This window comes from Elephantulus edwardii, unplaced genomic scaffold (assembly GCF_000299155.1).
Source record: "Elephantulus edwardii isolate Elephantulus edwardi_28Jun2011 unplaced genomic scaffold, EleEdw1.0 scaffold00126, whole genome shotgun sequence".
NCBI classification, from domain to species: Eukaryota; Metazoa; Chordata; class Mammalia; order Macroscelidea; family Macroscelididae; genus Elephantulus; species Elephantulus edwardii.
Genome location: NW_006399876.1, coordinates 7,852,423 through 7,866,365, shown reverse-complemented (window position 1 = coordinate 7,866,365; position 13,943 = coordinate 7,852,423). Strand labels below are relative to the sequence as shown.

The 13,943-nt window shown below is 52.9% G+C and overlaps 2 protein-coding genes across 2 annotated transcripts in view; one reads left to right on the top strand and one right to left on the bottom strand.

Moving 5' to 3' along the window:
- Positions 1 to 5,009: 5,009 nt before the first annotated feature.
- On the bottom strand, positions 5,010 to 5,377 carry LOC102849923 (collagen alpha-1(II) chain-like). Its single transcript, XM_006893411.1, has 2 exons — positions 5,289 to 5,377; positions 5,010 to 5,211 (listed from the first exon to the last, which is right to left on the bottom strand). The coding sequence occupies exons 1-2, from the start codon at positions 5,375 to 5,377 to the stop codon at positions 5,010 to 5,012; spliced, it is 291 nt and encodes a 96-aa protein (XP_006893473.1).
- RHOD (ras homolog family member D) overlaps positions 5,376 to 13,943 on the top strand; it is a 15,388-nt gene continuing 6,820 nt past the window's right edge. Inside the window, exon 1 of the mRNA XM_006893266.1 lies at positions 5,376 to 5,504. Coding sequence (XP_006893328.1) covers positions 5,376 to 5,504 — 129 coding nt within the window. The remainder of the gene's footprint in view (positions 5,505 to 13,943) is intronic.

Genomic DNA, 13,943 nt, shown 5'->3' with positions numbered 1-13,943 from the left:
GACCGGGATTGTGTGGCTCGGAGTTGGTCCTCATAACCACTACATCACACTGACTGCCATGCTACCAGCCCTGACTCCTCCAGATGGGGGCTGAGGGAAAGCATCCCTCCGCTTGACCAGACTGTGGGTGGAATTCCTGGCAGAGAAACTTACAGCCAGTGGACGACTGTAGTGTAGACCCTGTGGGTCCTCCCTCCAGACTCTTTCCCACCCCACTTTCCTTCCCATCAACCACCACCCCTAGAACTGAACCCTGCTTGAGAACTATCAATGACACAGGCTGCTGCAGAGTGGAGGGGAGACCACCATGGAAGGCTTCCTGGAGGAGGAGAAGCCTGATCTGGCCTTGCGGGGGAGGGCTGGAGAATCACAACCTGAAGAAGGAGAGCGAAGGCCCCCAAAGGGCGGAATAAGACCGGGACCTCCTTCAGAGAATGAAATTAAATGTCACAGTAAAGTGTTCATTGAACACAAGACTGTGGCTTCAGACGGAAGAGCCAAAGCATACGACTCCTGAAGCTTTAGGATGGAGGGGAAGGAATTACACTCCAGGCCTCCCTACTGCCCAGGCATCCCAAGGAGTAGACCCTCATTTCCTTCCTGGTCCATAACCCGCACTGACAAGCCAGAAACCCTAAAGAAAGCTGGTAGCGGCCTTACCACTTGGGGGCAGCAGAGAGCAATGCGGCCACGATGCGGGGGAGGGGTTGGCTCAGGTGGGTCAGAAAATGGGGCAGAGGGACCAGATCCTGAGCCAAGGGCCAGGCAGATGGTGAGTGGGGTGTGGCCACCTGTCCCTGAACCCACACTCAGGTCATGTGCTGCGTCCACTCCCCCAGGTCGTGGTCATGCGTTATGTGCATTCAGCCAGGTCAGCAGTTGTTCCCTTAGTCATTTCTCCAGTTTGTATATCTCCTGAGAGGCCCGTCTGCCTGCCTTCTTTCTTCCTTGGCTCCCTCCCTCCCTCCCTCCCTCCCTTCCTCCCTCCCTCCTTCCCTTCCTCCATCCCTCTCTCCCCTCCCCTGCTCTGTCCAGCCCTGCTGTGTCTGGTCACATGCCCAAAAACATTGCCCAATGCAAGCCTGGACCAGGCATGCTTCTGGGGGCCAGAGATGGGTCAGCCTCCCACTCCCCTCCCCATCCTTGGTGAGCTCAGACAAGGCTTAGCTGGGAAAGTCTGACCGGCCTACCTATCAGGGAAGAAGGAGGGTCCTGCACTAGGTCAAGCCTGGACAGATCCCCCCTCTGCTGTTCTGGGGTCTGTGGGGCAGTGACCACCAGGTGGAGTTCCAGAGGACTCTGAATCCAGCCTGGGTGAGGCCTCCAGGGCCTGAGTCACCTTGGTCAGGTAATTAACCACAGCCTCACTCCGCAGTCACATCTGGTGTCCTTCCCGGAATGGCTGTAACCAGGGCCATAACCTCACTTTGAAATAAATTCCAGGAAAAGTGAGGTCCAGGCCCCCGAGACGTCTGGGATCCTGAGGCTTGCCCTGGCAACCAGGATAGGTCGTCACAACCTAGTGAAAAATCACGCTCTTGCGGGGCGTGAGAACTGGGTGAGGCTTGGCATTAGATCTGAGTTCAAATCCTGCTCTGGACCTTGCTGGCCATGATCTCCTCTCTGCATGCTTCAGTTCCCACATATGAAAGACGTCCAAGGGTAAAAGCAGGCATGTGAACTGAGGCACTAACGGAGACTTGTACACCAATGTTTATAGCAGCATTATTTACCATCACAAGAACATGGAAACAGCTCAGATGTCCAAGCACAATCGAATGGATTGAGAAATTATGGTACATTCACACAATGGAATATTACGCATCACGCAGGAGCAGTGATTTTTTAAATTACTACATAACTTGGGAGGGACTGGAGAGCATTGTGCTGAGTGAACTAACTTAGTCACATAAGGACAAATAAGACCATTATTGTAGAGTGATTATGAAGATCCAAGGGGGAGGAGTGTGGAAGCAGAAGGGTGAGGATGGGCAGGGATAGGGTCCTACAATTCGATGGCAGGGGTGTGAAGGAAAGAAATGGGAAAGATCTAGTGAGAAAAACACTTTATTTGAACTTTGTAAATAAATCAGTAAAAAAAAAAAAGGAGGCATGTCACTTGCCTGGTCTTCACCTTTCTGGGCCTCAAATTCCTCATCTGTAAAATGGGACTGATAATCCCTACCTTGGTGGGGAGAGTGCGGCAGGAATGAGGAAACCTTGAGTGAAACTACAAAGTGAGATAGACTTCAAGGTTGACATTAGTGTGACTATCCCCATAGCAACCAAGCCAAACTCCTCTGTCCTCGTTCTAGTCTTGGCCCCACCTGCCAGCCTCCTAGCCTCCCCACCCAAACCCTGATGAGAGCAGGCAGAAGGTGGGATGGGGAGGCTGACAGCTGCTGAGCCAGCCACTGGCTCCTCCCACCACACCTTCAGGTAGGAGCAACACACCCAGCTGCCTGCCAAGTCACTGCCCAGCCCCAGGGCAGTTTCGAGGAGGAAGGAGGATCTGAAGGGGGAGAGTTCCTGGGATTCTCTGTCCCTGCAGGTGATGCAGACCTTGGCCTCACAGGGGAGCCCTGGCTTAGGAATCTGGGAATCCAGCTGTGACCTTTGATGAGTCACTCTGCCTCTGAGTAGTGGAGGTCCCACCTGCCTGGCTGGAGCCAGGCTCCTTCAGCATTTCTTTTTTGGTGGTGGTGTGTGCCTGAATCAGATCTGACTGGCACAGGAGGAAGATTGCACATCTTCAGGATTGCAGCGCAGCTTCTTGCCACTTGGCCACCAGAGCTCCCTTGGAGTGAGGCTCACAGGGAGATGAAGGTGCTATTTCACCAGCCTGGGCTGAACTCTACAGAGAAGAGCCCACAGACTTCCTTAAAGTTTCAGCGAAGTGCTCAGCCCTGGTTCTGGGGAGACGCTCACACACGTTCAAGCTTTCAACCTGGGCAGAGGGGCTGCTCACGGAAGTCAGGCGATGGGCTTCCAGTTCACCTGTGAGTTCATTCTTGGCATACAAAATGCACTACCACCCTGAACCAAACCAGACCTCAAATGAGGTTCCTATCCGTACGCCTCTCCGTCATGTTTCCAAGACTAAAAATCTTTATGGGGCAGACTGCCTCATCCTTCTCCCCATGAGAAGCTGGTGGACTCGAACTTCCAAACTTTCACTTAAAAAGATCTGGGACCCCAGAGCACACCCTGTCTTGCCTCCATGCCTTTGCATGTTCTGCCCCCCAACTTTGGAACATCCTTCTTCCTCCATCTGTGTCCCACTCTTCCTTCAAGACTCTGGCCAATGGGCCCCCCTTCTCTAAAGGGGTTTCCTGACACACAGCCCCAAAGCTAGATGAGGGAGCCCCCCCTTCCTCTCTCCCACCCCATGCCTCCTCCTGTCACCCCTGTAGCTCTTTCCCCACTGTCCCCTGCTGTCTAGACTGTAGATTTTTCACCACAGGGACTTTATTTTTATCATCTCAGGACTCTGAGGCTCTTGGGGAGACACACACACACACATTGAGATGCCCTTGTACTTCTCAAATAAAAACTTCTCCCACGAACTATGGGCCAGACTCCAAGGTAATCTGTATAAATGGGAGGTTCCATCATTTTTCTACCATCTCGCTATAGCCAGAGGGCAGAGAGGTGGTCACCCACCTGCAGCAAAACTTCCTGGTACCCATGGGGGACAGCAGGCCAGGCCTAGTTGTGCCAGCAATTGACCCGTAAAGGCACGCCACTCCCCTGTGCACCTGACCTGAAACCCCCGAGGGAACTGTGGCTTCACGTAGGGTCCTGTCTCCAGAAGCCCTGGGGAAGCTGCATTTGTTCATTCATTCAAGGTGACCAGTTCCTGCTGTGTGCCTGGTTCATGCTTGGCACCAGGGACCCAGGTTTATCCCCACGGAGCTGGGAGGCCAACAAGGCCTCACTCCCTGCTCACTGTCTTCCTTCCAGGATCAGCAGCCAGGTGTCTCTTCTCTCTCCTGTAAGGGAATCCTGGTGGCACAGTGGTTAAACTGGTGGTTTGACCCTATAGGCGGCTGCTGGGCTAGGCCAAGGAGGGAAACCTGGCTATACATACCCTTTTAAAGATTACTTATGCTCCTTTAAGGGTTAAAGGTTAATAGCTACTCCATTTTATAATGTTGCTAGAAGTCAGAATCCACTCCCCAGCACATAACAGCATCCACCCCAGCCTCAGGAATGGCCCTTGCTGAGGGGGGCCCTCTAAGGGGGGGACCACTGAGCAAGCAGTTCTCATTAACAGCTGCCAGACATTATTGAGCAAGTTAAATAGAGGAGTTCGGTTACTAGAACCCTTTCTGGACCTCAGGTCTGGCTTCTCCCCTGTTCAGAGCCCCGCACTCCCCACCCCCCCAACCACTCTGAGGCCTCGGCATTCTGGGTTCAGGCACCCCGCCCCCCCAGAGGCCTGGTCCAACATTCTGGGTTCAGGGGAACAAGAGGCCTGTTCCAGGATTCTGCATTCAGGGGCCTAAGCGGAGGGTCCGGCATTCTGGGTTAGGGGCGCCAGAGAGGCCTGGTCCGAGGCTTCCACGTACTCGGCCGCAGGCAGAACGCCCTCTTTTCCTGAAAAGTTTTTCCACTTTAGGAACTATTTTGGCCTCATTGTAACCTTCCACCAAACAGGCGGAGAAAGTGATCCGGGGGCGGGCCCAGGCGGTGGGGTGGGCGGGGGGCGCGAGAGCTGCGGGTTTGTTCCAAGTCTCTCCTCCCAGAAACAGGGTAATCGCCCCCCCCGAGCTGCGCAGCGAGGGGGTGCCGGGGTCTGCCCGCGCTGTCCCCGGGGTCCCCTGTCTCCCCCCCCGGCCCCCTATCTCCCGCGCTGTCCCCGGACCCCCTGTCTCCCGCGCTGTCCCCGGGGTCCCCTGTCGCCCGCGCTGTCCCCGGGGTCCCCTATCTCCCGCGCTGTCCCCGGACCCCCTGTCTCCCACGCTGTCCCCGGGGTCCCCTGTCGCCCGCGCTGTCCCCGGGGTCCCCTATCTGCCGCGCTGTCCCCGGACCCCCTGTCGCCCGCGCTGTCCCCGGGGTCCCCTGTCGCCCGGGGTCCCATATCTTCCGCGCTGTACCCGGGGCCCCCTATCGCCCGCGCTGTCCCCGGGTTCCCGCGGCCGTGCAGCCGCGCTCCCCCACCCGGCGGGACGCAGCGCGCAGGCGGGTCCCCACGGCCCCCTGCCCACTCTTGGGGAGGCCCGGGCCGGGTGGAGGTCGGGGCCGCCCGCCCCCGTCGCCGCCCCATCCCGCCCCGTCCCTCCCACATTCCTGCCGCCAGCAGCCTCCAGCCCGGAGCCGAGCGCTTCCCGCTTCGCCGCTCACCGCGCCGGGACCCGCGCCGCCTGCCCGGCATGAAGGTTGCCCAGGCCGCGAGCGAGGCGCCGCCCGGCGCGCAGTCCGCCAAGGTGGTCCTGGTGGGCGATGGCGGCTGCGGGAAGACGTCCTTGCTGATGGTCTTCGTCCAGGGGGACTTCCCCGAGGTGAGTGCCCCGAGGCCGGGGTGAGGGCCACACGGGTGCGCGCCCCCGCTTCCCACAGGGTCCCCCGGGGGCGAGGCACTGGGGCTACCTTCTCCCCGGCCTTTTGACCTCACTGATGTCATCTGTAAAGTGGGGAGATGGACCTCCAGGGAGGGGGCGTCACATGGGATGAACCGGCCACCTTGGCATAGCCAGGCAGAAGAGCCTGGCCACAGAGCCTGGCCGAGGTGCCCTCCTCGAGGGGTGCGGGCTGCCTGGGGTCCCCAGCCCTCTCTCTGTTGGCCTGATAGGAGTAAGGACAGCAGTCCCTGGAGGAGCCCCTGAGGGGAGTGAACACAGGTCAGTCCAGGACCCAGTTCCTGAACGCTCCTGGTGGGACTCACAAGGCTGCCTGTCACTAACCTTGTGGCCCTGGTGGTGCGGGGGTCAAGTGCTTGGCTGCTTACGTCAGCACTTGGAACCGTTCGGTAGAAAGATCCAACAGTCTGCTTCTGGAGAGATTTACAAGCTCGAACCCTGTGGGGCGTTTTCACTGTCCCATAGGGTCGCCGCGATTCGGCATGGACGTGATAGTGGTTTTGTTTTGGGGTGCGCTGTAAGAGATTGGTTACTGTGAGCCGTGGCTCCTCCCAGTAACCTCAGGAAGGAGGGAGGAGAATGGAGGTAGGGGCGGGGGTGCAGGTGGAGGCGGAGCTGTGGATAGGGGTGGGAATCAGGAAAGGTGTATGGACTGTGGAGCTTCAAGGCTCCTCACATGATCTGGGTCTCGGGTCCTGCTCGCTGCTAGCCCTTCTTTGAACACCAGATCACTAGGTGGACCCCCACAGTCCCAACAGCAGGACTGGGGCCAGAGTTAGGGGCGGGTCCAAAGGCAGAGCCCCGGTCCCTCCTCTCAGACCACTAGCCTGGAATTCCAAGTCTTTTCTTCCCAGCATCCTCACGCCCGGTGCCTCTGGGCTCTGGGGAGTCTGGTTGAACTGCTGGCTGCTGACAGCTCTGGCCTTTCTGTCCACTGGCATCGGCTGAAGCTTGGTTGACTCACATCCTTACAGGCCAACCACACATTTTTTTAAGTTGTGGGAAAGACGTGTTTCTGAGTCCCCCACATGCTGCTTATGTGGAAACCTATCAATTCGTCTCAGAGAGGCCTGGCTAGGCCAGGGGAGGGAGAGGACGCTTGGACACTGCAGGGGGAAACCACAGTGTCTCAGTGGGGCCTGGGAGGACTTCTCCAGGAAATGAGCAGCTCATGCTGGAGCTGACCAGGGTGAGTGGGAGGGACATGGGGTGCTTGTGACCAGGAAAGTGAGCCTGAACTGGGGCCACCTCCCCCCAATGTTGAGGCCCAGCTGACTCCGACACACTTGGGTCTAAATAGACATAGGGAACCAGAAAAAGTCTTTTCAGAAGTAGTAAGCTGATGCTGGAGAGTAGAGATCTCTCAGCAAACAGCCTACAGGGTCAAATCTGGTTTCACTACGGCTCCAGGGTACATCCTCTACAGCCCCCAGTGTTCTGACTGCCCAGATGCTTCCTCCACGCAGCCCTCCAAGTCCAGGAAGTGGCTAGGAGGCATAGGACCCCTAGAGCAAATGGCAGGTTTCAGGTGCAGGGAGAGCTCCCCTTGGCTGCAATTTAGGGAGCAGCAGTTCCCACAAGGTTCAAGCCCAACCACTCCCATACCAGAGTCGGGAGAGAAGGGTGCAAGGGAGCACCCAACCTGCTAGGTGGAGTGGAGTCCCTCCTGGTCTATACTGGGATGCCCACTGATGTTCTGCCCAGGGAAATTCCTGAGACACCCTCCCCCCCCCCCCCACAAGCTGAGCACGTGTCAGAACAGCCCCAAGACTGAATCATCTTGTCCTGGTCCACTGCAGCCCAGTTCTGCCCTTCTGACTGGGGACAGCTCTGCAGATAAGACTTGATGCTGCTTGATCATCTCATCAGGATACGTATGACCCCTTCTCTCATTACCGTTGACTTAGAACCGACTCACAGCTAACCTTCTTTTGGAGTTTGGAGGCTGTAAATCACACTGAAGGAGATTACCAGTCATTCTCCTTCCGAGCCCCTGGTGGGTTCGATCTGTAGGAAAAGCAAGCCCTTTGGGTTAACAGCTCAGCTCCCTACAGACTAGGCCACCAGGCATCAGCTTGCAGCTCAAAGAACACAGCAGGGATGTCTTCCGATGATGGTCACAAACCAGAAGAGGACCCGAGACCCAGACCCTGGAATGGAGCTGACCATTCATTCCAGACACCACGGATGGGTAGAAGCTGGAATTGGCCTCAGGGAGGCAGATGGCCTGGGACAGAGCCTGCCCTGTGGTGCCAGAGAAACCCGGCTCGTTAACCAGCTGTCCATCTGTGCCTCCTTAAACAGGTCGCTTGGCCCTCTGGACCTCAGTGTCCACATCAGGAAAATACAGATTGTGTTGACTTTCCAAGGCCCTGGGTCCTTGGCTACTGGTAGTAAAGAGGTATCCTGAAACATTGAGTATATGCTAAACCAAAAGGTCAGTTGTTCGAATCCTCCAGTGGCTCCTTGGGAGACAGAAAAGTAATGTCTTTCTGCAAAGATTTACATCCTTAAAAACATGAAAGAAGGTCCCCATGAGTTGGCACTGAGGGAGTTTTTGTCAGCCCAAAGAATAGGCCTGGTGGCACAACCGTTAAAATATTGGCTGCTAACTAAAAATTTTGCATTCAGGCATTTTAAACTCTTCAGGAGAAGGATGTGGCAGTCTGCTTCTATACTAATTTGTTGTTGTTTTTGTGTACTGTAGAGTCGGAACCGACCCATAGCTGACCCTCTGCGGGTTTTCAGAAGCAGTTAATTGCATGGAAGGAGACTGCCCATCTTTCTCCAGCAGAGCAGCTGGTGGCCTTGAACCATGGGCCTTTAGGATTGCAGCACAGCTTCTTGCCACTAGGCCACCCGAGCTCCCTTCTTTAGAAATTACAGCTCAGAAACCTTGTGGGGCAGTTTACTCTGTCCTTCTGAGGTCCTTGGTACCAGCAAATCAGGAGATGCATTGCTTTGGTCAAGTCCACTGTCAGGGATCTCTCCAAAATATTGAAGAGCAATGATATCAGTTTGAACGCTGAGTCTGATACAGGCCATGGTCTTTTCAGTCACATGCTATGCATTTGAGAACTGGCCAGTGAATAAGGATGATGAAAGAACTGATGTCATCGAGCTGTAGTGTTGGAGAAGAGTGCTGAACATCCCACGAACAGCCAAAAGAACGAACAGTTGTGTCTCAGAAAAGGTGCATCTGGAGTGCTGCTTGGAAGCAAGGATGGGGTAGCTTCATCTCTCATGCTTTGGACGTGTTGTTAGGAGAGGCTGTTCCTTGGAGAGGGGCATCATGCTTGGAAAAGTGGAGGGTCATCGAGAGAGAGGAAGACTTCCAGCGAGATGGACTGACATGGTGACTGCAGCGAGATGGACTGACATGGTGACTGCAGCGGTGTGCCCAAGTGTATCAGAGATGGTAAGGTTGGCACAGGATAGGACCACATTCAGGTCTGTTATTCATAGGGTCACTGTGAGTCGCACTTGACTTGATGAAATCTAACGACAACAGCAGCCCGGTCCCCATGAGTCAGGAGTGACTTGACAGTAATGAGTTTGGTTTGATTGGAGTTATTAACCGGAACGTTGACTGTTTGGATCCGTGCAGGAGCACCACGTTAGAAAGACCTGGTGGTCTCTCTCTGTGATGATCAAACCTCTGTGGGACTATTCTCTGCAGTGCACCGGGCTGTCAGCAGTCAGGGTACGAAGGACCATGGTGGTTGACAGCTTCCCAGCTGTCGGGAATTGAAGATGCTGACCCCCAGAGGTCCTTAGAGAGAGGCAGGAGGCTGTGTCATGACCATGGCCATTTGCAAAGCATTAACATTAATCTTCCAAAAGGGTCCTGTCACAGGACACCTGCCAGTGTGCAGGTGGCACAGCTGAGAGCCCCAGTTGGGTGTCTGCCTTCAGGAGGCAGACTGTTGCTCCAACATCCTCTGATGGCGTGGCCAGTTCTGTGGACAGGGTCCTGGCTGCCTGCTTTCTAGCTGAGGGCCTCCTCAGCCCCGGAGCGGAGCTCCATGACCCAGAGAGGGGCTGCAGCCTAGAGAGTCTGGGGCACTTCTGATCCAATCAGGGCTCCCAGCCACCACATCACGCTGTCCCCTTGTCCCATCCTCAGGAGAGAGTCCACGGAGGGGCCTTGGAGCTGACAGGGTGTCATGGGCTGGTGGGTGAGGTCCTTGGCTGTTTCTGCTACAGAAGTGACAGAGTGACGTGAGGAGACCATTCTCAATTTCTCCATCCCCCCCTGAGGAGGGGGACTCGGGGGCCACAGCACTTGCAGCTGCTAATGCAGAGGTACGTGGTTTGAACCCTCTGGCCGCCCCACAGGACAAAGATGTGGCAATCAGCGGCTGTAAAGATTCAGTCTTGGAAACCCTATGGGCCATTCCTACTCTTTTACAATGAATGGGTTTGTGTTTCTCCCCACTCCACCCCAGCAGTGTCCTAGCTCGGCTGACCAGGGATCTATACCAACAGGCAGGCACAAAGTCCTCCCGAATTACCGACAGGAGGGGGGCCTCTGTATGGCTTGGGATGGAAGGGTGGACGGGCTTCTTCTAGTCCCTGACCCTCTAAGACCTGAGTAGGAACGAAGGCTGGAGCCTCCCCAGAGAAAGGGCTTGCATGCTGAGACATTTTGCAAACTTCCTCGCCCATTTGCCCTGGCCCCGTCTTCATCTGCATATCGCAAGTCTGAAGGGAGCCAAGGTTAGCACAACTGCGCAGGTGTGGCCCTGGTCACTCCTGGCCACTGGATAAACTGAGGCAGAAACATGTCCAGGATTGGGCTGTGGCGGACATCGAAAAGGGAGGTGGCATGGAGATCTTAGCAGGGACCCCCTAAAGCAGCCAGCTCCCTGGAACAGGAGTGGGTTTTGTTTCTGGCTCAGACCCCAGTGTTCACCTGCAGAGGAAGCACTTTGATCCAGAGGAAGCACTGGTGTTTATTGAATGACTAAATAAATGAACCAGGGAACCTTAGTCATTGTCATTCCAGGAGGAGGGAACAGCAGGGCTGACAGCTCAGAGAAGGGAGAGGCCCATGCCCAGAGGCACAGAGATAAAAGTAATGGTAACCAGCGGGGTGTGTGTGTGTGTGTGTGTGTGTGTGTGTGTGTGTGTGTGTCCTTTGTGTGGTGCACTGTGCTGGGGCCTCTATACACTTGGTCCTTACTGGAACTTTTTATTTTTAAATCTATCCTATTTTTCAGTTCTTTCTGCTTGAGAAATGCAGAGTGAGATCTTCCCTTTTTGTTTTTCATCACCAGCTCATCGGACATTTCGTCCTAATACTTTATCCTCTTGGGCTGCCCTTTGGAATCTTCTGTTCCTCTCACTGTTACTTCAGCATTTCTTCTCTTTGTTGTGGTTTCTCGACGTTCTAGTGTAGTTTTCAGAATCCCCTCTGACATCCATTTTGGTTTTTCTTTCGCCTCTGTCTTTATAATAACAACCTTTGCTTTCTTCCTGGATGATCTCCTTCCTGTCATCTGCTCTTCAGTGCCTCCACTCTGTCGTTAAGATGGTTTTTAAAATCAGGGAGGAGAGATTCAAGACCACATTTTTGTTCTTGTGGACACGTTCTCATTCAGCTTCAATTTCACCTTGCATCTGAGTAGTTGGTTTGTCGCACAGTCAACGCTAGGCCCGGTTCTGACTGCTGGTGTTTGAGTTCTCCAGTGAGAATTCTTCAGATGTAGTCAGTCTGGTTCCTGTGCATTCTGTCAGGTGTGATCCATGTGTATAGTCGCTTCAGGTGGTCCATGCCAGTCCATCTCAGCTTTCTTTTTTTTTTATCAGTCTTATTTTTAATGTTCCAAATTTGCCATTGCAGGGCCGGTGCTCCCTGCCAGACTCAGGTTTATAAGTTTTCAATTGGCTGGTGAGGCCAGTAGGGATACTTGGTCTTGTCTAACTTGGTTTCCGGGAAAGCTTCATTCAATGGTCATCTGCTCGAACAGAATGATGGTCCTCAACTTCTCCAGCTGCTTCTCGTACTCCTCAGTCCTGGTCTTGGAGAGAGACCAAACTCCGCACAACTCTTCATGTCTTCTTTTTCTTCGACATCTACCGGGGTTGTATACTTATCCTCTGGCACGGGAACCTTCAGGGCGTTAGACTTCTTCTCAGAGGCGTCCACTAAGCCAGCCTTGGCCACGTTGACCTTGTAGTAAGCCCAGTCAATAGTTGGAGGTTTCTCCGGGAGAGCAGCCAACCTGGCGGTGAGAATCTCACTCCAGGACTTCAGGGAGTTAGCAATAGCCTCTGGTTTCAGAGTATAATCTCCCCAAAAGCTACCCAGTCAATGGCTTTCAGAGTAAGTTTTCGCCCAGCCAACTTGAGATCCTTCAGCGACCCCGGCGGCCCAGAGCCTGAGCCTATCTCAGCCTTCTTATCTCGAGAATATCGATGTTCATGAGTTCTGTTTCATTTTTTACAACTTCTAGTTTTTCCGGATTCACACTCCATTCATTCTGGGTTCTGATCATTAATGGATATTTGCAGATATTTTTTCTTTTTTTAGTGCCTTCCAATCAAGGGCTCCACCTCCGATGATGTATCTTAACAGTGTACCTCTGTTATTCATAGGGTTTTCAAAGGCCTGTTATTTCAGAAGTGAATGGCCAGTTCTGCTTCCTAGTCTGTCTTAATAAGGAAGCTGCACTGAAATCGGTCCACCATGGGTGGCCCAGCTGGTATTTTAAATACTGGTGGCATAGCTTCTAACATCCCAGCAACTTGCGAGTCCCTCCAGTACAGTACAAGTGCTGTACTCATAAAAGCAAAGTATAAACAAGAAAGAGTATAGCACCTAAAATGTAAAATGAACAGCAACATGCAAATCAATTCCCTAAAAAAATAAAGTATCAGCTAAGTGTTGTATTGTAATTGTTACGTGCTGTGGAGTCAACTATGACCCATATGAACAGTAGCTCTGAATTTCACGCCGTCCTGAGCCCGTCTCACTGTCCTCAACACACCTGCCTCCACAGTCACTGTGTCAATCCATCTCATCCAAGGTTTCCTCTCCTGCGCTGACCATCCACTCTTCCAAGCATGATGTCCTTCTCCGAGGACTGGTCCCTCCCGGCATCATGCCCAAGTATGCGAGACAGAGCTTCACAATCCTTGCTTCCAAGGAGCAACATGGTTTCATCCTTTCCAGGAGAGACCTGTTTGTTCTCTTGGCAGTCATGATGTGTTCAGTACTCTTCTCCAGCACCACAACTCAAAGGCATTGACTCTGTCTTCCTTAGTCATCACTTAGCTCTCTGATGCTTAATAAGTAATAATTCCCACTCTAATAACAAACCATAAAAACAAGCAATGTACAGATACGAAGGCTCTCTGGTTGCCTACTTAAGGATGCCGTGGGCAAAAACTGAATGATCCAAGAAGCATCAAAAGAAGATGGGGGGTGGGGGGGAAGAAGATGGAAAGAATACACTGAGTCACTGTACAAAAAAGAATTGGTGGATACAGAACCATTTCAGGAAGTAGCATATGATCAGGAAAGAAATTCAAGCTACCCTGAAAGGATTGGCGAAAATAAAGCACCAGAAATGGATGGAATCCCGATGGACCTGTTTCAACAAACCTATGCAAATCCAAATGTGCTCACTACACCTCACTCGGAAATTTGGAAGGCAGCTGACTGAAAGAAATCCATATCTGTTTATGTTTTTAAAAAAGGGGACCCAGCAGAATGTGGAAGTTATTGAACACTATCATTAACAGCATATGGATGCAAAATCTTGCTAAAGATTATTTAAAAATTGTTAGAATAATACATTGACTGCCAAAATTTTAGGCTGGATGTAGAAGAGACCATGACACCAGAGGTATCGTTGCTAATTTCAGATGAATATTTACAGAAAATACCAGAAGGATGTCTATTTCTGTTTTGTTGACTATGCAAAGGCATTGGACTACGTGGATCTTCACAATTTCTGGCTAACATTGAGGAGAATGGGAATCCCAAAACACTTGCTTGTGCTCATGCATTGAAATCTATACCTAGACCAAGAAGCAGAGCAAGGGAACACTGCATGGTTTAAAATTTAAAAAAGTGTGCATCAGGGCTGTATCCTTGCTCCATATCTACTCAGGTTGTATGCTGAGCAAGTCATTGGAGACCCTGGACTCTATGAAGAATGTGGCCGCAGGACGGGAGGAAGACTCATCAACAATGCACGTTATGCAGATAACAGCCTTGGTTGCTGAAAGTGAGGAGAACTTGAAATGTCTATAAAAGACTACAGCTTTCAATGTGGATTACATCTCAACATCAAGAAAACAAAAATTCTCATCCCTGGAACAATAGACAACATCATAGATGTTGAAGATGTT

Excerpts from the sequence above, each read along its gene's own strand:
- LOC102849923 (XM_006893411.1), bottom strand. The coding sequence starts at position 5,377 with ATGCCGGGCAGGCGGCGCGGGTCCCGGCGCGGTGAGCGGCGAAGCGGG. Across the intron at positions 5,212-5,288 it reads AGGCTGCTGGCGGCAGGAAT|AGTGGGCAGGGGGCCGTGGG; the intron begins GTGGGAGGGACG and ends GGCCTCCCCAAG.